General features: G+C 41.7%; 1 protein-coding gene and 2 pseudogenes across 2 annotated transcripts; 1 reads left to right on the top strand and 2 right to left on the bottom strand.

Annotated features, from left to right (window-relative positions):
* Nucleotides 1-720: 720 nt before the first annotated feature.
* LOC102433228 lies at nucleotides 721-3,206 on the bottom strand (annotated as a pseudogene).
* A 10-nt stretch (nucleotides 3,207-3,216) lies between these two features.
* On the top strand, nucleotides 3,217-4,527 carry LOC102432916 (annotated as a pseudogene).
* Nucleotides 4,528-11,342: 6,815 nt separating this feature from the next.
* EIF2S3 (eukaryotic translation initiation factor 2 subunit gamma) lies at nucleotides 11,343-24,287 on the bottom strand. 2 transcript variants are annotated; one of them, XM_006085629.2, is made up of 12 exons: nucleotides 24,160-24,286; nucleotides 23,611-23,674; nucleotides 22,277-22,404; nucleotides 22,066-22,187; nucleotides 21,203-21,297; nucleotides 19,852-20,010; nucleotides 18,510-18,644; nucleotides 17,136-17,230; nucleotides 16,180-16,324; nucleotides 14,914-15,083; nucleotides 14,155-14,327; nucleotides 11,343-11,685 (listed from the first exon to the last, which is right to left on the bottom strand). In XM_006085629.2, the coding sequence occupies exons 1-12, from the start codon at nucleotides 24,226-24,228 to the stop codon at nucleotides 11,622-11,624; spliced, it is 1,419 nt and encodes a 472-aa protein (XP_006085691.1). In that variant the 5' UTR covers nucleotides 24,229-24,286; the 3' UTR covers nucleotides 11,343-11,621. The 2 variants fall into 2 exon arrangements, with proteins under 2 accessions (XP_006085691.1, XP_023607095.1); XM_023751327.1 differs by lacking the exon at nucleotides 11,343-11,685 and adding an exon at nucleotides 11,738-11,858 and having other exon boundaries at nucleotides 24,160-24,287.
* Nucleotides 24,288-24,631: the final 344 nt, after the last annotated feature.

Below are 24,631 nucleotides of genomic sequence, written 5' to 3'. Positions count from 1 at the left end.
GGGCAATCGGGGCCGGCAACCACCTCGCACACCCGCTGCTGGTGACCGTGACGGCCCCACTTGCACCCGCTGCCAGCACCAGAGCCGCTGCTCACACCCACTGCCAGCTCCGGCCGCACCCACTGCCAGCGCCCAGCGCTGGTCCCAATCGCTTGGCACTGTCAGCGGGTGCAAGCGGCAGCTGATGGCCCTGATCACCCCTGAGGACTTCTCCACCTCCCCCTGCTCCTGGAGGGCGATGGGGCCAGCAGCCACCACTCGCACCCACTGACAGCACTGGCCCTGCTTGCACCCTTTCGCACCCACTGCTGGCACCAGCCCAAATCGTTCCGCACCATCGAACGTCAGCGGGTGCGAGCAGTGCTGGCTCATCAGCACATGGGAGCAGCGGCAGCAGGAGTGGGGCTGTGGGCAGACAGGGGACCGAGGTTGAGGTGAGAGGGGCCGAGCGGGGGTGCAGAGGATGGGCTGAGACCTGGCCCTGTGCCCGCCGCAGCGTCGCAGCCCACAGTTCCTTTCAAGGTGCACGAGTTCATGCACTGGGCCCCTAGTAAAAATATATATTTTTTAAAAAGTGTCCATTTCTATAGGCAAAGAGGACCGTGACCAGTATTTGGGCTTCTCCAATACTGGGATGAAAGCTGCCCAGGCGCAGGGGTGGGTGGGCAGGGTCTTCATTTGGTTTCTTGGTGCTGTCAGTCCATTCCTCACTGAAGGGACCTAGCTCCCCTAGTTCATGGTGTTGGTTGGGATGGACATGGGTGAGGCCATGGAGATGGCAGGGATGCCCATGGTGAACTGACTGTTGACCAGGTGGTGGGTGCTGGAGCCCCACCACTGCTGCCCTGGGTGCCAGAGGACCCTAAAGGAATCAGGTTGTTGTGGCCCACACTGGAGCCGCCTGTGATAACATTGCTCAGGTCCCGGCAGTCAGCATCCCAGCTGCAGCCATCCCACTGCTGAAGTTTAGGTGCTGCCCATGTTCTACGTGCTCTCCAAGTGGGTGTAGTGGGACCCAGGCAGGGTGAGGGTGTCGCGCCTGTGTATCTGAAGAAGGGGTTTTTCAGATCCAGTAGGTGACTGGATTTGGAACCTGTCTGGTCTACCTGGGCCACAATACTGATGTTGTAGCTCTGTCTTCTGTAGGCAATAAGCAGGCATGTCCCTGAGAGTGTGTCCCCAGCCTTGGCAAACAGTGGTGACTGCAACAGGCACCAGACCTGGTACCAGTGGGTCAGGGCCTCTGTTGGGGCCTGGACAAGCCACACAGTTATTATAAGCCAATGAACGTGACGTCAAACCAGAAAGCCAGACCCTGAACCAGCCCGGAATGCAGCATGTGGAATTTTTTTTTTCTTTTTTCTCTTATCACCTCCCCCTCCCCCAGCATGTGGAATTTGAATGGGATTTCTATCCTGTGCAAGTCTCCATCTTTGGCTTCTAAGGACTTCACCGTGTACTTGACAGGCATGGCCATCAAGATCCAGGTGTCAGCCCCGACGGGTTTGGCTCAGTGGATAGAGTGTAGGCCTGCGGACTGAAGTGTTCCAGGTTCGATTCCAGTCAAGGGCATGTACCTTGGTTGCAGGCACATCCCCAGTGGGGGATGTGCAGGAGGCAGCTGATCGATGTTTCTCTCTCATTGATGTTTCTAGCTCTCTATCCCTCACCCTTCCTCTCTGTAAAAAATCAATAAAATATATTTTTTTTAAAAAGATCCAGGTGTCAAATGTGTCCACTACAAGCTTCCAGAAATATTCATCCACAACAGTGCCTCGGAGGGCCGACAGATGGCTGGTACCAGAATCTGGCCTTAGTGAATTGCTCCATGTAGAGCAGTTCATCCATGAAGGGCACGGGGTGGGCATCACCAATGATAGGGAACATGTTTCCACTAGGCCTCAGGTACCTGGCATGTTGGTAGCTCTCGAGCATGCACTCATTGAACAGCATGTAGCCCAGAGGCCAGTGATGGCGAACCCTTTGAGCTCGGCGTGTCAGCATTTTGAAAAACCCTAACAACTCTGGTGCCGTGTCACATATAGAAATTTTTTGATATTTGCAACCATAGTAAAACAAAGACTTATATTTTTGATATTTATTTTATATATTTAAATGCCATTTAACAAAGAAAATTCAACCAAAAAAATGAGTTCGCGTGTCACCTCTGACACGCCTGTCATAGGTTCTCCATCACTGCCATAGGCTATGAGATGGTGATGTACACTGGCTCAGGGAGCGAGACCTCCTCTACCTTCCGGGAGATGACCATGATACAGTGGCTGAGTACAGTCGGTGAGGTTGTTATTCTTCACCAAGAACTACGGGGGCTGGGCCACGGTGATGCCCTCCACTGCCTATGTCTTCCTTACTCCTTCTTGGGCAGCAAAAAGCAACAGGAGCCCAGCTAGTGTGACCCAGAGGTTGAGCCTCGACCTATGAACCAGGAGGTCACCATTGGATTGCCGGTCAGGGCACAGGCCCAGGTTACCGCTCGATCCCCAGGGTGGGGGGTGCAGGAGGCAACTGATCCATGATTTTCTCTCATCATTGATGTCTCTCTCTCTCCCTCTCCCTTCCTCTCTGAAATCAATTATATATACATATAGATTTTTTTTTTAAAGCGACAGGATCCCAGAGCCACAGCCAACATCAAGAACGACCTTGTCCTTGAAGTCCCTGTGGCTCTGCAGTATGGCACGCTGCTAGGTGCTCATCGGCACGTAGCCTTGCATCCTGTTCTGCTCCCGGGGCAGGTGGCCATAAAACTGGAAATACTGCACGGAGATGGAGGACGACTCCTCCTCGCAGAACACCGACCGCTCCAGGCTATGGCCCCGGCAGGTCTTTAGGATATTGCAGAAGGAATAGATTTTGGGTGCGGCGAACTGGATGAGGACGCTACTGCAGCCCAGGGTAATGACGATGAAGGACTGCTTGCCCACGCGGCTGCACTCCGTCTCGCGGGACACCGAGCCCCCCTCCCCCCCCGCCACACACACACACATCTTCAAGGCTGTAGAGGGCGATGCCTGCCTCGGCGGGGCTAGAGCGCATCGCCTGCGGCTCCGCGCGCCCCTGATCCCGCCGATCGCATCGCCGATGGCGAGAAAGTGGGCGCCAGGGAGCCCCGATTCGGCCGCGCAGGGCCCCGAGACGCCCCGGCCCGCCACCCCCACAACGCCCGCCCCGCCGCCGCCGCCGCTGCCATCTTAGATGCGGCTCCGGCTCCGGCTCCGCTACCGCCGCGCCCGGGCCCAGGCCGCCGCCTGGATCTATAAATTTAACGCGATCCCTATCCAAATTCCAGCAGGCCCTTTTGGGGAGAAATCGACAAGCTGGGTTTAAAATTTCTACGGAAATTCAAAGGATTGAGAATAGTAAAAACAATTTCGAAAACAGAAAAGTTGGAGGATTTCTATTACCCGATTTAAAATCTTACTTTACAGCTCCTGGTCTCCCGTGGCTCTCGGCTCCTGCTCTGGCTCTCCCGGCTGTCCGCCTGCTCCGCCCCGTGTGCCGGCGGACCTCGGGAAGTGGTCCCGGCCCTGGAGCCTGCAGGGGGTGGATGAGACTCCGCAGCACCCGCTGCAGGTCGCTTACGCCGGGGTGGAGGTAGACGAGCTGGGCAAAGTGCTGACGCCCACCCAGGCTGAGAACCGACCCACTCGTATTGCAAGGGATGGCCTTGATCTAAGTAAACTCTACACCTTGGTCTCGACAGACCCGGATGCTCCCAGCAGAAAGGACCCCAAACGTAGGGAATGGCACCATTTTCTGGTGGTCAACAAGAAGGGCAGTGACATCAGCAGTGGCACAGTCCTCTCTGATTATGTGGGCTCTGGGCTTCCAAAGGGCACAGGACTTCACTGGCCGCTGAAGTGGGACGAGCCCATTCTCAGCAACCGACCTGGAGGCCACCCTGGCAAATTCAAGGTGGCATCTTTCCACAAAAAGTATGAGCTCAGTCCCCAGTGGCTGGCACGGGCTACCAGGCAGAATAGGAGGATACGTGCCCAAGTTCTGTGAGCAGCTGTCTGGGAAGTGGGGGAAAGCCAGGAAACAGAAATCGCCCCGGGGCCCCAAGCAATGTTCTCAAGTTCAGCTATGCATGTAGATTTCTCTTCTTGCCTGTTCCCATTCTCACAGGCGAGACCTGAGCAGATCGTGCTTTAGGGTGACTTTTCCTTCTGCCTGTCCTTTAAAGGGTCACACACGCTGCTTTATGTTTTGCTCAAACTTGAACTCCATTTTGGGGGATATTTTGGTACTTTGATGGGCTCATCATTAGACATTAGGAAAATGCAAATTAAAACCACAATGAGATACCACTACATATCCACCAAAATTAGAATAATAGAAGAAAACAGACAATACCAAGTTTTGAAAAGGATGTGAAGAAACTGGAACTCTTATACATTACTGACGGGGATATAAAATGGTACAGCCACTTTGGAAAACAGGTTAGCAGTTTCTTAAAAAGTAGAACACAGACTTACCATACAACCTAACATTCCACTCCCAGGAATCTATTCAAAGAAAAATGAAAACATATGTCTACACAAACTTGAATGCTAATGTTCATAGCAGCATTATTCTTAATAGCCAAAAAAGTGGAAACAATCCTAATGTCCATCAATAGGTGAATGGATAAATGTGGTATATCTTTACAGTGAAATACTACTCAGCAATAAAAAGAGACAAACTGCCCTAGCCAGTTTGGCTCAGTGGTCAGAGCATCGGCCTGCAGACCAAAGTGCCCCGGGTTCGATTCCAGTCACCTCCCCAGCACTGGACCCTGGTCAGGACTCATGCTCACATTGATGTTTCTCTCTGTCTTTCGCTCTCTCTTCCACTCTCTCTAAAAATCAATTGAGGCAAGGATTAACCCCCCCTCAAAAAAAAAAGGAAATTAAAAAAAAGAAACAATGCTGAAATAAACATCATGAGCAAATATTTTTTTATGATACATTCCCCCATGTGGGATTCTGGGTTAAAGGGTGAGATATTTTAAATCTTGTTATAATCAAACTGTCTTCTTTAAAGAATGTATCTGTTTATAACCTCACCAACACTGACTGCTATAAATTGTTTTAATTTTTGCCAATTTTAAAGAGTGAAAAATGAATCACACTGTTAGTTTTCACATTCCTTATTACTAGATAGGCTGAGCACTTCACAAATGTGTATTGGATATTTGTATTTCTTCTATAAATAGCCTATACATATTTGCAAGATGGATTTTCCCTGTTGCCAAAAAGCTGAAGTCAGACACATTATTCACTAATGGTGCCTTATCCTCCAGAATACAGTGTGATTATTACCCTGATGCCAAATGTTTGTAAACGTTCCCTTAAATGCAAGCATAGTAAGAGGAATATTTGTCTAAGTTCTTCCTGAACAATGATATGATCTCTGAGTAGAAAAGAACAATGGTTCAGCACAAAACTCATTTTCATGATCCAATAAGACGCTATCTTATAAGTCACAACAGTCCTTTCCTATTGTGGAGTCTGAGGCACTAAGAAAACTCCATGGAGGTGAGATGCTGCATATGCTCCTGCGTGTGGGACCATTTCACTGTCACTAACTTCTCCAGATGCCCAAACCAAATTAATGTGCTCATGAGTCTATACAAATTCTCTTCCTGCTAGTTTTTAGCCACCTAAAGCAATGCAATATGTATTTTGGCTCATTTCTATTCTATTTTTATATTACTGATTTATACTTGGAATATTAATTTTTCATGTGTCATGTAAGTTTTAAGAATTTTCTCTCAACCTATCATCTTTTAAATCTGCAATATCTTTGGCCATAAGTTTTGAACTTTTATTTATTGGATCTGTCAATTTTTCCTTTATAATTTTTGGGTTTGTTTTGCCTTCCCCATCCAAATTACTAAAATAATCTCTTATTTTCTTTGTTCATAATTTTGTCTCGATGAAGTTTTACATATAATTTTCAATGAAATATCTCAATCGCCAAATAGCTAGCCATTTGGACTAAAACACAGTCTATCTTTTTCTTCACTGACATAAAATGCTACCTATAGCATATATTATTAACATTTTAGATCTGGTTATAGTTTGTTCCAATAATTGGTCTATTTCTGTATTAATACCATGCTTCTTATATTGTGGCTTTATATGTCAACTCTCCCATCATAATTCCTTTTCAAAGTTTATTTACTATTCTTGTGAATTTACTTTTCCAAATCTTTATGTTTAGCTGAACAAGTTCTTTAAAGTCTTATTGAAATTTTTATTGATTGCACTTTTATGGAAAAAATGGCAGTCATCTGTACAATGTTGAGTATTCCCATCCAAGAATATTGCCTATTTTCTTATTATTCATATCTCCTTTTTTGTCTTTCAGCAAATGTTGGTTGTATTCATATATACCTTGAATATTCTTGCCAAATTTATACCTGGATGGTTTATAACTATTGCATTTTCTGATTTGTGTATCTGTGTGTTGTAAATGAGTAAATTATTTAGTAAACTAATAATTTTTGCATGTTTATCTTGAACTCTGTCACTTTACTGAATTCTCTTAGCAGTTCAAGCTTTTCAGTTTCTGGGTTGTCTTTTCAAGTAGACAACCTTAGACCTGGTAAATAATGTTCTGTCACTTCCATTCCCAATATTTATATCTCATGTGCTAAGCCCCAGAGAATCATGTTGTAGAATTGAAGTGGCAGCTGACATTCTTGACTTGTTCCAGGACTTGAAAATTCAGAAACAAAACAATAACATGAATTCTGGTGGAATGCAATTGATGACTGCTTCCCACCCTGTAAATTTCACCCTAGTTATTTTATTAACCCCACAGGCCCCTTTCTATTCAAGTGAAACTTTTTATCAAGATGAAAATTTTTCATCATTAAAAATGATAATTCTGATAGTTCTCTAAGTTCACAAGTTAATAGTTTTCTTCTCTACATCACCTATGTTTTTAAATTTTTGAATTGTACCAAATACATCTTCAAGGTATGCTTTTTATTTCAACCGATAAAAACACTCAAATGTACACAAGAATGCATTATTTTTGATATATATTGCTGGACTTAATTTACTAATATTTTAATATAAATTGTATAACTTTACTAGAGGCCCAGTGCACAAAATCCATGCGGGGCGGGGGGGAGTGGCGAGGGGAGGGGGTCCCTTAGCCCGGCCTGCACCCTCTCCAATTTGGGACCCCTTGGGGGATGTCTGACTGCCTCTCGCAATCTGGGACCACTAGCTCCTAACCGCTTGCCCGCCTGCCTGCCTGATCATCACTAAACACCTCTGCCTAGCTGCTCCCCTGCTGGCCTGACTGCCCTTAACCAGCTCTGCCTCGCCCCACACCTGGGACCCAGGATTCCTTCCTCCAGCTGGTCGCAGGTACCCAGGACCCAGGCTTCCCTTCCTCTGGCCAGCTGCAGGCACCCAGGACCTGGGCTGGCTTCGCCTGGGCCAGCCGCAGCCACAGGGGACCATGGGCGGGTGGCTTTGCCTGGGCTGCAGCCGCTGGCACCTGGAACTGTGGGGTGGGCGGCTTGTTCCTCTCCCAGGCTGCAGGAACAGGCACTGACACCCAGGACCGTGGGGCGGGCAGCTTGTCCCTCTCCCAGGCCGCAGCCTGGCTGGTCCCCATTCCTTTCTCACAAACTCATTTGTGCCTGGCTGGTCCCCATTCCACTCACCCCAGTGTTGACTGTCTGAGCAGTTCTGGCATGAGGTTGTGAGGGTGCAAGGGCATGAGGGTGTGACAACTATTTGCATATTAGCTCTTTATTATATAGGATGAAGTCTCTAGTGGTTTTGTTGTTTTTTGTAGTATTCTTTCCAGTTTTGGACAGCAGGGATAGAATAATTTTGAACAATGAGTTAGGATGTCTCCTTTTTTTGCCCCCTCTTCATTTCCTATTTTCTAGAACAATTTAAGTATCAGAATTACCTATTCCTTAAAATTTGGCAGAATGTGAAAATTTTTGCAAAGGTACTTTTTTAACATGCTCAGTTTCTTGATTATCAATATTTTAAGGGTACCTGCTTCATTTTTGGTATTTTAAAAAATGTTTTTATGTACTTCTAGAAAAGTATCCATTTCACTGGAAGCTTTACCACATTTTTTTCTAAAAATGGCATTTCAGAAATTTTATGAGTGCAACTTTTTGCACACTCTTATTAGAAGGAAAGTTCTTTTTTCTCTGCAAAAGCCAAATGTAAACACACACACATCTTGGGAGGTTATACACAAAGAGTGAAATAGTGCATAGAGCTTTTTAGGTCAGCCTGGATATCATTTGGATGATGTCACAGCTTCACTGTCCTTATGCTCCCCCCCCCCACTTCTGTGAGACTAACTTTATAATTTATCAGAGTTGTACATAGCATTCGCTTACAAAAAGGGTACCTACTTATGTTGAGAACAGACTGCAGTGGTGAAAGTGTGGAAGCAGGAAGGAGTTATAGGGTTATTGTCACTGGTGACTACAAGTAAGATGGTAGCAGTGGAGGTGATGAGAACTGGTCAGATTCTGAAAAGATCTTGCTGACCAGAGCCAACAGAATTTAGATGCAATGAACTTTCATCAGCAACATCACATTATAGGCAGATTCTCAGCTAGGTATGTCTTTTGCTGAGAATCACTGTACCAACTTTAAGTTCTATGAAAATAAGGCCCATTGTTTCATTTGTATATTCCCATTTACACTAAGCACAGTGCTTTGCAAATTTATTGCAATTCATGTAAGAAACTTCTGGTTTCAATTCTGACATGAGCTTAATTAAATTAGTTGCGCTGGCCAGTGTGGCTCAGTTGGTTGGGCATCATCCTGTGCTCCTAAAGGTTGCCGATTTGATTCCCAGTCAGGGCACATGCCCAAGTTGTGGGCTGGATCTCTGGCAGAGGCAGCCTATCAATATTTTGCTCTCATATCAGTGTTTCTCCCTTTGTCTCTAAAAATTAGTAAGAATATTTTTAAAAATAATAAATTAGTCAACTACTGCAAAGCTCTGGATCTTACATCATTCCAGAATTTCTGGTAAATGCTTAGAAAACACAGGGGGACATATTAGAAATAAACTTAATGTTTGGATTAGAACCTTGTTTTATTTAAATGTGTTCCAGACGCTATAACACAACCCTTCAAAGTCAACCAAGTATGTAACATTAATATGGTTCCTCAAAACTTATATTTACATAACTCATAGTCATAGATACTAAACTTCTATGACACACCAGCTTCAATGCCCAAAAGAGCATACTATTATGACTATGGCATCCAATCCCACATTAAATGCAAATTGAAGAAAAGCAAACTAGGGTATTATCAGACTACCAAAACTCAATAAGATTCTGTGTTATCTGATACACCTACTTCTCAACTCTCTAAACTTGTTTCTCAACACTGGGGAGTTTTTAAAAACATCACACCTCAGCTCCACCCCAAGCCAATTAAATCAGAATCTCTGTGGGGCATCTATCTTTTATTAAAAAATACTTATTTTATTGATTTCAGAGAGGGAGAGGGAGAGATAGAAACCTCAATGGTAAGAGAGAATCATGGATTGGCTGCCTCCTGCATGCCCCCTACTGGGGATAAGCCTGCAACCTGGGTATGTGCCCTGACCGGGAATTGAACCTGGGACCCTTCAGTCCGCAGGCCCATGTTCTATCCACTGAGCCAAACCAGCTAGGGCAGGCAGCTTTCTTTTTTTCAGATTTCTCCAACAATTCTAATGTCATTCAGAGTTGAGAACCACTGCTCTAACAGAATCTTATGAAACAAAAAATAAGTAAAAATTAAAACATGAAAAGTACAGGAACATGGAGAATAAGTTAAAAATCACACCCCTTGCTTTCTAACATCTTTTCTCTTGAAAGCTCATTAGATTACTAATATTAAAAAACAAAACAACACACAAAACTTTGCCCGGCTGGTGGCTCAGTGGTTGAACATCGACCCATGAACCAGGTCACAGTTTGATTCTTGGTCAGGGCATATGACCGATTGTGGACTCCATCCCTGGTGTGGGGTGTGCAGGAGGCAGCTGATCAATGATTCTCTCATCATTGATGTTTCTCTCTCCCTGTCCCTCTCTGTAATCAGTAAGTATATACCTATAATAAATCCCAAAGATTACTATTAGAATCTCATAAATAAGGCCTTGGAAGATCTTATCTAGAAGCACCTGGTTTAACAGTATTTGCAATGGGAGAAGGCTGTTGGATTTCAGGCGTCAACCAACACAATTACAGGATTTCATAGGGAAAGGGTGAGAACTTCTGACTTGTTTCTTGTATTCCAGTCCAGGAAAAGAGAGAAAGGGGGGTGGAGGAGGGGTGTGCCCACAGTAACCAGCACTCATGCTCCAAAGCAAGCATGTCAAACTCGCAGCCCACAACAAATATTTTTGTGGCCCAGCCAATATAATGGAAGAAACTTTTTAATAAAAATTTCGTAACTTGCCCTAGCTGGTTTGGCTCAGTGGATAGAGCATCAGCCTGCGGACTGAAGGGTCCCAGGTTCAATTTCAGTCAAGGGCACATGCCTGGGTTGCAGGCTTGATCCCCATGGGTGGACGTGCAGGAGGCAGCCAATCAATGATTTTCTTTCATCATTGATGTTTCTCTCCCTCTTCCTTCCTCTCTGAAATCTATATATTTTTTTAAATCTGTAACTTAATTTTTACAATATCCTGTTATACATAACAAACTACATTCACTAATGACTGATTACTATAACCGTGTTGCATTCATTTTCCTTATGCACCTTATGCGCAGGGACACCATTTCTCTCCACTAATACTAGCAGCAAATATTTTAGCAGCCGATTGCCATGTCATTAGTCTTGGACTGACTTGCTTGTTGTGCGCAACAGAAAAGATTTCGCTTTTGGAGAACAAGAAAAATAGGTTTATTTGCATTACACTTATTAATTTGTGTAGTTATTCAGTGTCTGGTAAGTTAATGTTCAAGAAAAAATATTTTTATTAAAATGTTCTATTATTTTGTTAACAATGACTCATTTATTTCAGCCCTTTGCATTCAGAATGTCTCTATCAAAATAAACCTACGTTTCTATGAAAATTGAAGCTTTTGGGGTTTTTTTGCCACCCACATAAACTTAAGCCTAATTTAGCCCATGTTAACCTTTGAGTGTGACATGCTTGCTCTGAAGGATAATTTTATTTGAACCTATTCATTTCTTTTACTCAAAATTGTGAAAATGAAACAACATAAAATATGAGGCAAAGGGAAGCTGGTCTTCAAGAATTTGTATCTCCAAGTTTTTACTGATGTAATAATCCTTTCAAGCCTGAAGCTACTCAAAGATGAATCATGAAAATAAGAAGAAAAAATTTATTTCAAACAGGTTCGGTGGTACATGTGCTACAGCAAAAGCTAACTGTAGTAGTTTCATTTCAAACCAGCAGTTATGTAATTTAGACATTATTTGGGAATGAGTAGTTTCTGAGAGAATCAATCCAGTAATTTTTGCATTTATTGTAGACCTTATTTCAGTACTAGAGAGGTTACATTTGCATCACCAAAAAATGACAGTAATCGCTAAGGTGAAGTTCACTCCCCAGGCACTACTTTGAAAATCTGACTTGTTCCGAATTCTTCAGTCATCATCTACTGTTGGCTTGATTGTCACTCCTCTTCTTATTTGACCCCAACCAATTAAACTGCAAAATGAAAATAAAAGAAACTGATTTAGGGGCTATTTCATTATTACCACACAATCATTTGACATAACTGGTTTTACTTGCCTATCTGCTCAATCAGAATGTTTCCAAAACCTGCTTCTCCATAAAGCTCACACTATCATCTTAGATTCTTAGACCCAGACAGATGGACTCTAGTCAGAATGAATGACAGAAGAAAAAAAAAATTGCTACTATAAATATGCTCATCTTCACTCTATCAAAATACACCTACTCCTTCAGAACTGTCAAGAGCCTTCCCACCCACCTAAGGAACCATCTTACCTAATAATAGACAAACATGTAAACTGACTGTCCCTCCGCTGTGCTCACCAGCCAACCAGGAGTATGCAAATTAACCCAACAAAGATGGCGGTTAATTTGCATGTGTAGGCGCGAAGCGGCAGAGCAAAGCTCTGGGCCAAAGGAGCGAAGGCCTGGGTCCCGGGTGCTGGAGGAAAACCAGTGCCAGCAGCCAGGGGAAGGGAAGACCTATTGCATGAATCTCTTCGTGCAACGGGCCTCTAGTGCTGTTATAAAACCCCTCACTCTTATACTTTTAAAAAAATCTCATTCTCTATCCTTTTCTCCATTCACAGCACCTCAGCATATCACAATGGCTTTAGCATTACCTTAGCTGGTAAAGGAAATTAAACTAAAGGACTAGATAATCTATTATTGGCAGACTAGTGGCCCGGTGCACAAAATTTGTGCACATTAAAAGTGAGTTAATTAGAGGAAATCCCTTTCTCTATAATATAAGTGTCAGAGATGAAAGAAAATTAGTAAAAATATATATGAAAATCTCCCTCCTGTCAGAGTCTGGGGCACGCCGTGGGACTGAGAGTCAAGTCCCCGCCCACCCGCGTGCACCTCAAAATCGCACCAGACCAAGACCCGGTCAGCCCCACCCCCACTGGGCAAGACCAAGACCTGGCTGGCCCCACCCAGGGGCGTGGCTCCAGGTCCCCTGGCCTGACGACCATTTGCATATTAGCTCTTTATTATATAGGATTACTCTCAACAGTAGAGAGACCTCTGCTCCCTCTTCCAATGTCTGCTCTAATAAGTGACTAAGCTGGATTGCTAACTCAACTCTAGCTTCTAGGACAAAATCCACCTCCACATGGATTAAAACTACAATTCTAAAGAATGTAAGAATCACCCGGCCAGTGTGGCTCAGTGGTTGCGCGTCGACCCAGGATTCAAGAGATCACGGGTTTGATTCTTAATCAGGGCACATGCCAGGATTATGGGCTCAATTCCCAGTAGGGGGCGTGCAGGAGGCAGACAATCACTGATATTCTCTCATCATTGATGTTTCTCTCTCTCCCTTTCCTTTCCTCTCTGAACTCAATAAAAAAAAAATTTAAAAAAAAAGAATGTAAGACTCATTCAGATGCTCTCATTTCTTTGAATAATTTTAATGATTCTCTAAGGATACATCACCACTTATATAAGTATTCCAGCCAACAATATAAAACCTGAGTCTAATCTTAGGAAACATCAGATAAACCCAAATTGAGGAATAGTCTATAAAGTAACTAGCTTGTATTCTTCAAAGCTGACAATGCCAAGACAATGAAAGGTTAAGGAAATTTCAGATTAGAGATCAAAGAGACATGAAAACTAAATGCAATGCATGACCCAGATTGGAAGGACGTAGAGGACAATATTGGGACAAACAATAAAACTGGAATATGGACTGTAGATTTTATTATTTTATCAATGTTAAACTTCTTTACGTGGTTATATAAGAAAATATCTTTGTTTTTAGGAACTATATGAAGTATTATGAGATCAAGGGGCATGGTTATAAACAACCTAATCCTCAAACAGCTCAGAAAAAATGTTTATACATCTAATAATAGAATATGCAAATTAGCCAGGATGCCATAACATCACGACCGATCTACAAGCAGTGGAGAGCTACAGGAGGGTGGGGCAGCAAGCTAAGAGCAGGAAGAGCTATAGGAGGGCGGGGCAGCAAGCAATGAGCAGGGGAGAGCTACCAGCGTGGTGGGCAGGGTGGCCAGCTAAGGCAAGCAGCAGAGAGCTACTCCTAGTATATATATATAAATATATATGCACACACACAAGTAAATTGTGCATTTGGGAAAAGGGAATACAGGAGTTGTGTGTGCAACTCTTGTAATTTTCCTGTTAAGTCTGAACTTATTTCCAAATGAAAGTTTTAAAAAGCCAAAGACAAGGGAAATACTGAACCAAATTCATTGGTTTTTGATAGGTGTCCATCACAAATCACGGCTGGATATACAGATTACAAAGTCATCCAAATAAATATAGTTTAGAGTTAAAGCCACAATAACTGTTGTATTCAAGTATATGTGTGTGTGTGTGTGTGTGTGTGTGCGCGCGCGCACCACCAAGGATCTAAGAAAATTAACTGTGTCTTCTTTAATAGACAGTGACAAAGGCTAATACACTTACCGCCAGTGTTTCTCAACCCTTCGGCTAAGGGCAATTTTTTCTCCTACTTCTGTGCACACAGGATTAGTCAAAACAATTTTGCCCAAATCAGCCTTGACTGCACTAACTCTTCCTCCAGTCGACAGGGATCCTATGTTCACCATGAGCACTTCATTCTTAGACAACTTTTGCACCTAGGGAAATAAAAATAAACCCCAATATCAAGAAAATGTGTTCCAAAACTTACTATTCATTTTCTGACATCCTTGCCAACAACAGATGTCAGCAACTTTCCATCTCTGCCAGCATAATCTTGAAACTTAAAAAAAATCAAATGATGCCTTAGCCAGGTTAGCTCAGTGGATAGAGCATGGGCCTGGGTTTGATTCGTCAAGGGCACATGCCTCAGTTGCAGGCTCAATCTCTGGCCCTGGTTGGAGCACGTGCAGGAGGTAACCAATCAACTGGAGGACACACTGATGTTTTTTTCTGTCTCTCCCCCTCCCTTCCACTCTCTCTAAAAATCGATGGGAAAATATCCTCAGGTGAAGATTAACAAAAATAAAAAATAAATAAAATGGATAACAGACAGGACTAAATCATTGACACATGACATACTTTTCCGTTTTGTTTGGTTTCACTTTAAACTGAATGCCATATCGAAATTCTCCATTTTCAAGAAGTCAAATTTACTTTTTTTTTGGAATCCCATGTTAACTGTAAGACCGGTCTTCACATCACTGTCACTTTTCTGAAACAGGAATTATGGAAAGCACTTACTTTTGCCGCTTTTTTGTCTCCTTCAGTGCGTACCCCTAGAAGGCGTCTAAGCAGGAAATAGGAGATTTCCAATTCTGTGAAGATCTCAGGTAAAGCTCCAACTGCACCAAGTACCTGCCCCACCATTCTGTCAGCCCGGCACAAAGTGGGGTCAATTTTGGTTCCAACTCCTGATATAAAATAAGATATATCCTATATAATAAAGAGCTAATATGCTAATTAGACCGAACAGTCAATTGACCTTCCGGACGAAGCCAGGGCTGCAAGGGCTGGCCGAGGCTGCAAGGGCCGAGCCCCTTGCATGAATTTTGTGCATCGGGCCTCTAGTGTATGTGCATATATATACACATACATATATATGTATATGTATGTGTATATATATGTTCCAATTTTTCCCCCTACAAAGCTGTTTACCCCAAAACATACTCAAACAAGTACAGCACATACCTGTACATTTTAATACTTAGATTTTCATAGTAACATAACAGCTACATAGGTTTGACAAAAAATCCATTTTATCTGAAGAAATAAAATTGTAAACTCCCAAGTTAGTTGTGCATTTTAAATCAGAAAGACTCCCTTCACTTAAATTCTAAACAAAGGGCAAAGAGATAACAGCCTAACTAAAAAATGAATCTATCCTTAATGAAGGTTGAAAAGATACAAAATTCATGGGTAGTGTGAAGAATATCTGCCTGCCATTTCTCCCCTGGAAGGCTAGTCAAAAAAATAGCTTAAAGATTTCATATATGACTCCTAGGATCCACTTCAAAATGTTTTAGCAGTGTATCTTTTGAGGAGGAGAGGAACAGAGATATAAAGAGGAAACAAGATTGGGAGAGTATTGGTAATTTGTTGAAGCTGGGTGGTGGCTACAAGAGTAATCTTTCTCCCCCCCTTCCTCTCCCTTTTCCCCCTCTCCAAAATTAATGAAGAACATATCCTGAGGTGAGAATTTAAAAAAAAAACACCTATATCTTTTTGAGTAATCCATTTCCCTTGAAAAGTGCCATGAATATCCACAAATGAAAATGTAGAGATGTGCCCTGGCTGGTGTGGCTTAGTTGGTTGGGTGTCATCCCATATACTGCAAGGTCCTCAATTCTCAGTCAGTTGGGGCACATGCCCAGGTTGTGGGCTTGATCCGCAATGGGGGGCATGTAGGAGGCAGCCAACCGATGCTTCCCTCTCTCACATTGATGTTTTTCTCTCCCTCTCCCTTCCTGCCTCTCAAAAAAAACATAGGGATGAGAGGAAAAACCTTACCAATAAGACCCCCTGGAGCAGCGTACTGAAGATCATTATGTTCCGCAAACAGTGATACAATTTTGGAAAAGATTGGTTTACACATGAGTTTTCCTTCACTATCTTTGGAAACAATACCAGGTCTGACTTCTATCTCCTGGCCCACCTGTAAAAAAAAAATTTAATAATTAAAATCACTGCATTTAGAGTTAGGGACAACACAATTCCCATTTACACATAAAAAGTCCTAACAGAAAGACCACAAAAGTGAAAGGGCAATCCTTTTTCTATTTCAAAGATCACAACAATAAAAAAAAGTAAAATGATCTCCCAAAACAGAACCATCCAACTGTTTCTAACCAGCTACCATATAAGCCTATCTCCACAAAAAATGTGGAGTAGTAAAAGACATCTATATCAAGTACTAGGCACCACCAAGAAAAAAAATTTTTGCCCTGAATGAGTAGCACAGTTGGTTAGTGTTGTCCCAATATGCCAAGGTTGCGGATTTGATCCCCAATAAGAGCACATACAAGAAGCAACCGATACATAAATAAGTAGAACAAATTGATCTCTCTCTCTCTCTCTCAAATCAATAAATTCTTTTAAAAAGAGTTTTATGTCTTTAGAAAAAAATTTTTTTATTTTTCAATTTAAAATATCCATATACTGCTTTCCTAATTAAGACCAGGGAAGTACATGATTTTCTAACCACTTGCTGTACATCTGAAACAAATACAGAATAATACTGTATGTAAACTGTAATTGAAAAAAGAAAAAAAAAAAAACCTAAGAAGAAAAAAAGACCAGGGGGAAACAAAGCAAAAACATAACCAGTAGACTTTGGGTGGTGAGCATTCAATGGAGTATACAGACATTGTATTATAAGGTTGTAAAAACCTGAAATTTAAATAATGTTATTAACCAATTTACCTCAATTAAACAAACAAAAACACAACAACCAAAACCCAACTTACCTTTAACACTCCTTTTAGAATACTACCACCAGCTACACCCCCTTTAAGGTCATCAACTTCACAGCCAGGTTTGTTGACATCAAAGGACCTAATAACTAAAAAGAAAACAAATTAAAGCTGATTCTACACACTTTAATTTTAGATGAAATATTATTTTCTAAGTTAACTTTCCTAAAATAGTATACACAAGATTTACACCATAGGGTGAGTTTGTGACAAAACCTAATATTATTACTCCGAGATTACTGCAGCCTTATGGAAAAGTGGAAATAACGTAAAAGTTCACTGACAGGAGGCATTTTATGGTACATCAATACCAGGGTTTGTCATGCAGCCATTAAAGAATGTAGAACCGTATGTAATGAACTGGAAGGATACTACTAAAGGAAAAAACTAGTTAATAAAATAACACACACAGTATGATCCCACTTCCACAAAGAAAAACTAAAACTAAAATACTTCAGGGCTAAGGGGCTAGAAGTGGGAGGGAGGCAGGGAGATTATGGACTTTTTTCTTTCCTTTATATACCACTATACAACTTCTAAATAAAAATTTAGTTTTAAAACTACAAAACAACTCTAGGACTATATGACCTGCACTTAGGTCCTGAGAGCAGTGTCTCTTAACAATGGGTACGCATCACAATCACCCAAGAGAACACTTCCCACAACACACAGGTGGGCCTTGGGTGAAGGCCCAAAAGGGCTCAAATGTGTTTTGAAAAGGCTCCTACATCTCTGTAGAAATCACAAGCTTAGCCCTAGCTGGTTTGGCTCAGTAGGTAAGAGCATAGACCAGCAAACTAAAGGGTCCTGGGTTCAATTTCCGTCAAGGGCACGTGGCCGGTTTGCGGGCTTGATCCCCAGTAGGGGGTGTGCAGTAGGCAGCTGATCAATGATTCTCTCTCATCATTGATGTTTCTCTCCCTCTCTGAAATCAATAAAATAAAAAAGAAATCACAAGCTTTGATGATCAAATTATAGCAAAATTGATATTTTAAACTTAAATAAAAGTGAAAGGGACATGAAAATCTTCATTAATGGTACAAGAAATAGGAAATAGTAGTAAATACTCTTAAGGGGGAATCAGCAATGTAGAAAAGATCCAATTAAGAGTTAAAAACAGCCCTAACCGGTTTGGCTCAGTGGACAGAGCGTCAGCCTGCGGACTCAAGGGTGCCAGGCTCGATTCCGGTCAAGGGCATGTACCTTGGTTGTGGGCACATCCCCAGTAAGGAGTGTGCAGGAGGCAGCTGATCGATGTTTCTCTCTCATTGATGTTTCTGGCTCTCTATCCCTCTCCCTTCCTCTCTGTAAAAAATCAATAAAATATACTTTTTTTAAAAAGAGTTAAAAACAAATCCTATCACTTACCAATAAGTCGGGGTTCTGAAGTAAAATCTCTTGGCGGTACTGGAATTTTCTTTACTATGTACTCACAGACAACTTCAATATTGTATTTCAGCTGAGCAGAAATTGGAATAATAGGAGCACCTTCTGCTACTGTACCTATATGACAAAATTCAGAAAAATCAGAATTCAATTTTACAAAATTTGTTCTATACATGTTACAGGAAACTGTTAAGAAACAGATGCCTACACATCCCCACACAAGTGCCAGAAACCAGTAGAAAGTGATTTTTGTTTAGAAAGGTAGCAGTATTCTGTTTGCTTTTACTCCTGAAAATGGATACTATTCCCTTTAAGAGAAAAATGTTAAAATATATTTAATATACTAAGATGATAAAACTGTTTAAAGGAATAAAATACTAACACTCCTGGGAAAGAACATTTTACTAGTTGAAAGATTTCCAATAACATGTAATTAACCTTCCAATAAATGTCAAGATAAAATTACAGACTCTTTGCTAATCAAAGACTACTGCACATATTAATATTTGCTCCTTATTAATTATATGTCAAACAGGCTAGTCAAAGAAATGGAACAAACAGAATTAATTTTAATCAATATGACTTATTCTTTTTCATTATGATAGAACTGGGTTCATGGAAAGTCAATCTTTCTAACAACAAAAACATGGCTGAGAGAGAATCGAATGTCAACAGTAAGATGTATCATGTCTTCCCTAAAATGAAGATCACTAGCTGGTAGAGAAAGGGATGATGAAGTTTAAATAAATGATTGTCAGTTCCAATTCTCCAAGTAGCTACTCAGTAAGAATAATTTAAGACCTATTTTTTTAAGTGCTTTGTTCATTTTATTATCACTGAGGATTTTTTTATTTTTACTTTTTAAAAATATATTTTCATTGATTTCAGAGAGGAAGGGAGAGGGAAGAGATAGAAACATCAATGATGAGAGAGAATCATTGATAGGCTGCCTCCTGCACACCCCCTACTGGGGGTCGAGCCCACAACCCAGGCATGTGCCCTTAACCGGAATTGAACCCAGGACTCTTCAGTCCCCAGGCTGACGCTCTATTCACTAAGCCAAACCAGCTAGGGCTCACTGAGGATTTTTAAAACTGATAGTTTCCAGAATACAACTTCACTTCTAACTTTCAACCAGCGAAAATATATTTTAGTCTATTCATTCAGAAACATTGATTTCACCAGTGGTAGGTAGAGAAAAATAAGGCTTAAGACCCCTAAGCTTACCCTGTTTTATAAAATCTATTAAGAGTTAACATCTGGTACCTGGATTAAATAGCTCTCAAAGTGATGCATCGATGTATTAGATATTATGGCTTCTTACCTTGTACAAATGCAAGGATCTGTTCATACTGTTCTTTAGCCTGGCTTTCTTTCACCAAATCTATTTTATTTTGTAGAATCAAAATATGCTTCAGTTTCATGATTTCTATAGCAGCCAGGTGTTCAGAAGTCTGAGGCTGAGGACAAGACTCATTACCAGCTAAATGACAAAGAATAAAATAGATGCATGAGAATTAGCGAGAAATATTTGTCAGAAGAGGCAAATTCATGAGACAGAAAGCAGATTAGTGGTTGCCAGGAGCTGGGCTAGGGGGGAGAATAGAGTGACTGTTTAATGGGCATAGGGCTCTCTTTTGGGGTAATGAAGATGTCCTGGAACTAGACGGTGGTGATACTTGTACAACACCGTCAGTGTACTTAATGTCACCAAATTGTACACTTTAAATGGCTAAAATGATGTTTTATATTATGTATATTTTATTAGCTGGCATGTGATAAAGGAAACATTTGAATGTCCTAGACCTATTCAAGGCGAAGGTCCTGGTTATCACATCGTTTGGCTCCCATTGCTGGTCCTAAGCAAGGAGTTTGGAATCAACAAGTTTGGCATCTCAGGGTCTGCCCTTAACTTTTGCTCAGGCATAAGGCTCTATCCAGGATTAGAAATGTTCCGGCCTAGTCAAGCTCCCAAGAGGCAGAGAGTAATTAAGAGGGAAAGACACTTAATACAGTCTATGAATTTCAACTATTAGAGGTTATTCCCTAACAAAGGGAAGAACACTAATAGTGAAGGTAACTAACAGTGTATCATAAAGAAATAGGCATGTTTTGTTGGGCACTCCAACGGTCATCCTCTCTATGCAGTAATGTTCAAGTGTCCTATACTATATCCCTTGGCATACTTTAAAAAAATTATATCCCATAGCAACAAATCTCTCAACAGCTCACATAAGGAGGTAGTATAACCCTAGTCCTGAAAACCCCAATTCAGGTCTAAACTTCGACACTTACTAAGAATGAGTTTGCATCTAAATAAAAACATTATACATCAATGTTGCAGTGGACAGCTGAGACAAAAACAAAAACTCACATGTACTTTTACAGGTAAATTTAAAATAAAAATAAGTTATATCATGTGATGTAAGGAAAATGAACTCTTGACTTTTAAAACTATATACTACCATATGAATTCTATAGGCCCTAGGTCTATCTTGTTTAATATTTTGTGACAGCTGGTAGGCAGGGATGTCATCTAGTATTTCATATTAGTTTCCACTCATGTCACCATTAGGTAATAGATATGGCCTGTAAAGGCCTTAGTTCCCCTTTAAATATTTCATCTGGGATTTCCTCCACATTGATTTGTCCAAACCAATTCTGATATTACTTACCTATCAACAGAAGAGCTGCATCCATCACTGCGGCACCGTTCAGCATAGTAGCCATCAAAATATCGTGGCCAGGGCAGTCAACAAAGGAAACATGTCTACCAATGGAGCAATAACAATCAGTCCTAAGATCAATCAATGCTTCAAGATGCAAGTTACAGATTTCCCAAAATTAAATCAGTTTAAATGCAGAATATAAATATTATATATGAATATGGAAAAAATATAAATAATTCTTACTACTATAAAGTCAAGTGGTTACAGGACTTGGTGTTTCTAGACCTTGGAAATAAGATTACCTACTCGCTGAAAGTCAAATCACTATAGATCATTACAAAGCAAATGAAATTAGCTATGTAATAACTAGAAATAACTGAAGAGCCAGAAACTCCCAAATCCAATGAAAGTAAATACGGTATGGAGTATATACAGGGAATGTCATCTATCTGAAAGTTAACAATGTTAACAGAATGGACATTGCCATCTGAAAAAACAATTTGCCAAAAATTTCGCTAGCACTTTCAAAAGCTGGAATTGGCCTGGCTTTTGATACAAGAATAAATTCTCTGCCCGGCTGATGTGCCTCAGAGGTTGAGTGTAGATCTATGAACCAGGAGGTCACGGTTCAATTCCTGGTCAGGGCACATGCTCGGGTTGTGAGCCATGCAGAAAGCAGCCGATCAATGATTCTCTCTCATCATTTTGTTCCTGCCCTAAGAACAGAAACACCTATTTAAAAACATAAAATAATGTTAAAATAACAAAACCATTCAGCGATTAGGCTCTCTGTTAAATATCCCGGTTACATATTTCAGAGTTCCAACTAAAGTGTTCCTATAAAGTGTTTTTAGCACCGAAGAGGTCACCTGACTAATTTGAAGTTTCCTTTGGTCCCTGGAATGTCTGTAGGAAACTCATCAGGTGTGCTACTTCCACAGGATCTGTAACATTCTGGCCGAGGACAACTTGGGTCATCAAGTTTATAAATCTAAAAGTTTCAATGAAAAGAAGATTTGGGATTTGTTATCTGCATGTTCCAATTAAAGTTGATTTCTAGTTCCACAGTACAGGGCTCACCTTAGCATTAGCATATCCAAGCTTGATTGTAATATTTCTTTCTAGTTCATTTTTGAACCTGACAGTGTGGACTCCAGAAATAGCTTTTACAACTGTGGATTTCCCATGAGCTACGTGGCCAATTGTACCTACAGACAAAATTCAAAAAAATTAATTCACATGTACTCAACTGCACCAAATATTTTTTGCAAATAACAACGGAGTAGAAAAACAAAGCTATAACTCATTATAAATATCAATGTAAAACCAACAGTGACTTCAATTTTTGCGCCTACATATTCCTTTTTTTAAATTTTTTTTCTTGATTTCAGAGAGGAAGGGAGAGGGAGAGAGACAAAAACATCAAGGATGAGAGCCTCCCCCTCTCCCTTCCACTCTCTAAAATGTCAATGGAAAAAATATCCTTGGGTAAGGATTAACAATAACAAAAAAGCCGTACTTAGCATACTAAAAACTATTCATCTCATGTTTTTAACCACAGGAAAGACTGCCTTCATTTAAAATAAACACTCAAGGTCCTGGATGGGCAGCTCAGTTGGTTAGAGCATCATCCTAATACACCAAGGTTGTGGGTTCGATTTTGGTCAGGGTACACACAAGAAGCAACCAATGAATGCATAAATAAGTGGAACAACAAATCGATGTTTCTCTCAAATCAAAAAATAAAAAATGCAATAAAAAATATGTATCTTGTATATTCAGAAATTTTCCAGCATTCCCAGAATAAAATAAATAGGTATGATGAGCCTAACCAAAAGGAATCCATGAAAATGAGAAAACCCAGGTTTAATTACAGTAATGATGTCAAGGATAGCATATGTCTTACAACTCTTTAATAGCCTGATGGTAAAGCCTTACTTTTAACTAGGCTTTACTGTGCTGTTTGTACAGACTCTCAAATAGCCCAAATTTACACTCAGCCAACATAACTTCTCCTCTACAGCTGTAGGTGTCAATTAAGGGGAAAAAAATACTCTACTTAATAATAGCCTATATATCAAATAAAACTTTCAAAGAAACTCTGCCCTTGCAATAACCCTGTGTGACAAGTACAGCCACATTTTTACTTTTAAACGTGCTACATGACTACATATTGCCTTATGCTATTAAACTTCTCATATGTCTGTATGTTTTTTTTTCTCACCTAGTCTGTAAGGTAAGCATGGGTAACATGTGCTTCCCAAAGAAATCAAGGAGGTGCTTTGCTCACAAGTGCTCAATGTCTATTTGAATATCTGCATCCTTATATAATTCAGGTAATCACACAAAGGGAGAGAAAATCATTTGCTGGAGATCAAGCAACTCAGGTGTCCAAGAAGTTATCCTTATCTTACCTATATTAATTGTGGCTTGTCTGCTGATTACTTCGTGTGAAAGTGGCGTCAATTTGGTAACATCCTGCAATTAAACATTTTACTTTTACTTTTAATCACTGTACATAAGGCAAATCACAACTTTTTCCTTTGACTTTACACTTTACCTACAGTTCACCACCATGCAAATAGCTCTCTTCTATAAGCAATCTTGTACTCGGATGACTGGGAAGTTTTAAAAGTCCTTCTCATCGCTACATAAGACTGTACTCCGTTCTCTAGAGAAGATGGAGAGGCCGGAGGCAGCCCAACCTTGACATTAGCACTGAGGACAAACTTTCAAAAGTGAACACCTTAATGACATTTAGGTCTCACGATATCACTCCGCCCGCCCAGCTCGCGGACTTGCCGAGAGGCAGGCGGCGGCGGCGCGAGCGCGGCTCAGGACCTCCGGTTCCAGAGCTAACCACGTTCCTGCAGCCCGGCACTGCCTTGTCTCAACGCCACTCGGGAGGCCCTGTCTCTCCCACTCCCGAGTTCACTCCGCATCCTCCCAGATCGAAACCTTACCAAAGTGGCGAGATCCTGTCGAGAAAGATGCGGCTGGCCGAGAGTCACGCCAGCCTCACCCCCCGCCATCTTGTTGGGAGAGGAAGGAAGTCGCCGCGGCAACCGCCAGACCAAAGGCAGGGCGGGGGAGGAGGGGCGGGGCGAATAAAGGAAGGCAGGCCAGGGCTCGGGCCGGGGAAAGGAGGACCGTCGGTGCAGCAGGACCTCATTACTTGGACTTCTTTCTGCTTGGGTTCATACAGTACCTGCCGGCAGGATGACTGGAAAACACGAGGCAAAATTTCGGGATCGATTCGTAGCGGACCTGTTGGGTTTTTTTGTGCAGGCAAAGCTGAGGGCAGCTCCATAAAAGGCCCCTTGCTACGCGGGTGAAACTAACAGCGCGCGCGCTGGCTGGGGAGGAACCATTTCCGGTTTCCCGTGGGGGTGGCCGGAAGGGTTTTTCAGGACCTGGGAACCTTAGGTAGGATGT

The sequence above is a fragment of the Myotis lucifugus genome, unplaced genomic scaffold (genome assembly GCF_000147115.1).
Source record: "Myotis lucifugus unplaced genomic scaffold, Myoluc2.0 scaffold_20, whole genome shotgun sequence".
NCBI classification, from domain to species: Eukaryota; Metazoa; Chordata; class Mammalia; order Chiroptera; family Vespertilionidae; genus Myotis; species Myotis lucifugus.
This window is presented reverse-complemented; position numbering and strand designations above follow the sequence as displayed.

Bases quoted from the DNA above. Each gene is read 5' to 3' on its own strand.
- EIF2S3 (XM_006085629.2), bottom strand. From the start codon at position 24,228: ATGGCGGGGGGTGAGGCTGGCGTGACTCTCGGCCAGCCGCATCTTTCT. The intron at 20,011-21,202 runs GTAAGTAATATC...TTTGTCATTTAG, and splicing joins TGCAGCTCTTCTGTTGATAG to CTGGTAATGAGTCTTGTCCT. The intron at 15,084-16,179 runs GTAAGGTTTTTC...ATTTTATATCAG, and splicing joins TGCTCCAGGGGGTCTTATTG to GAGTTGGAACCAAAATTGAC.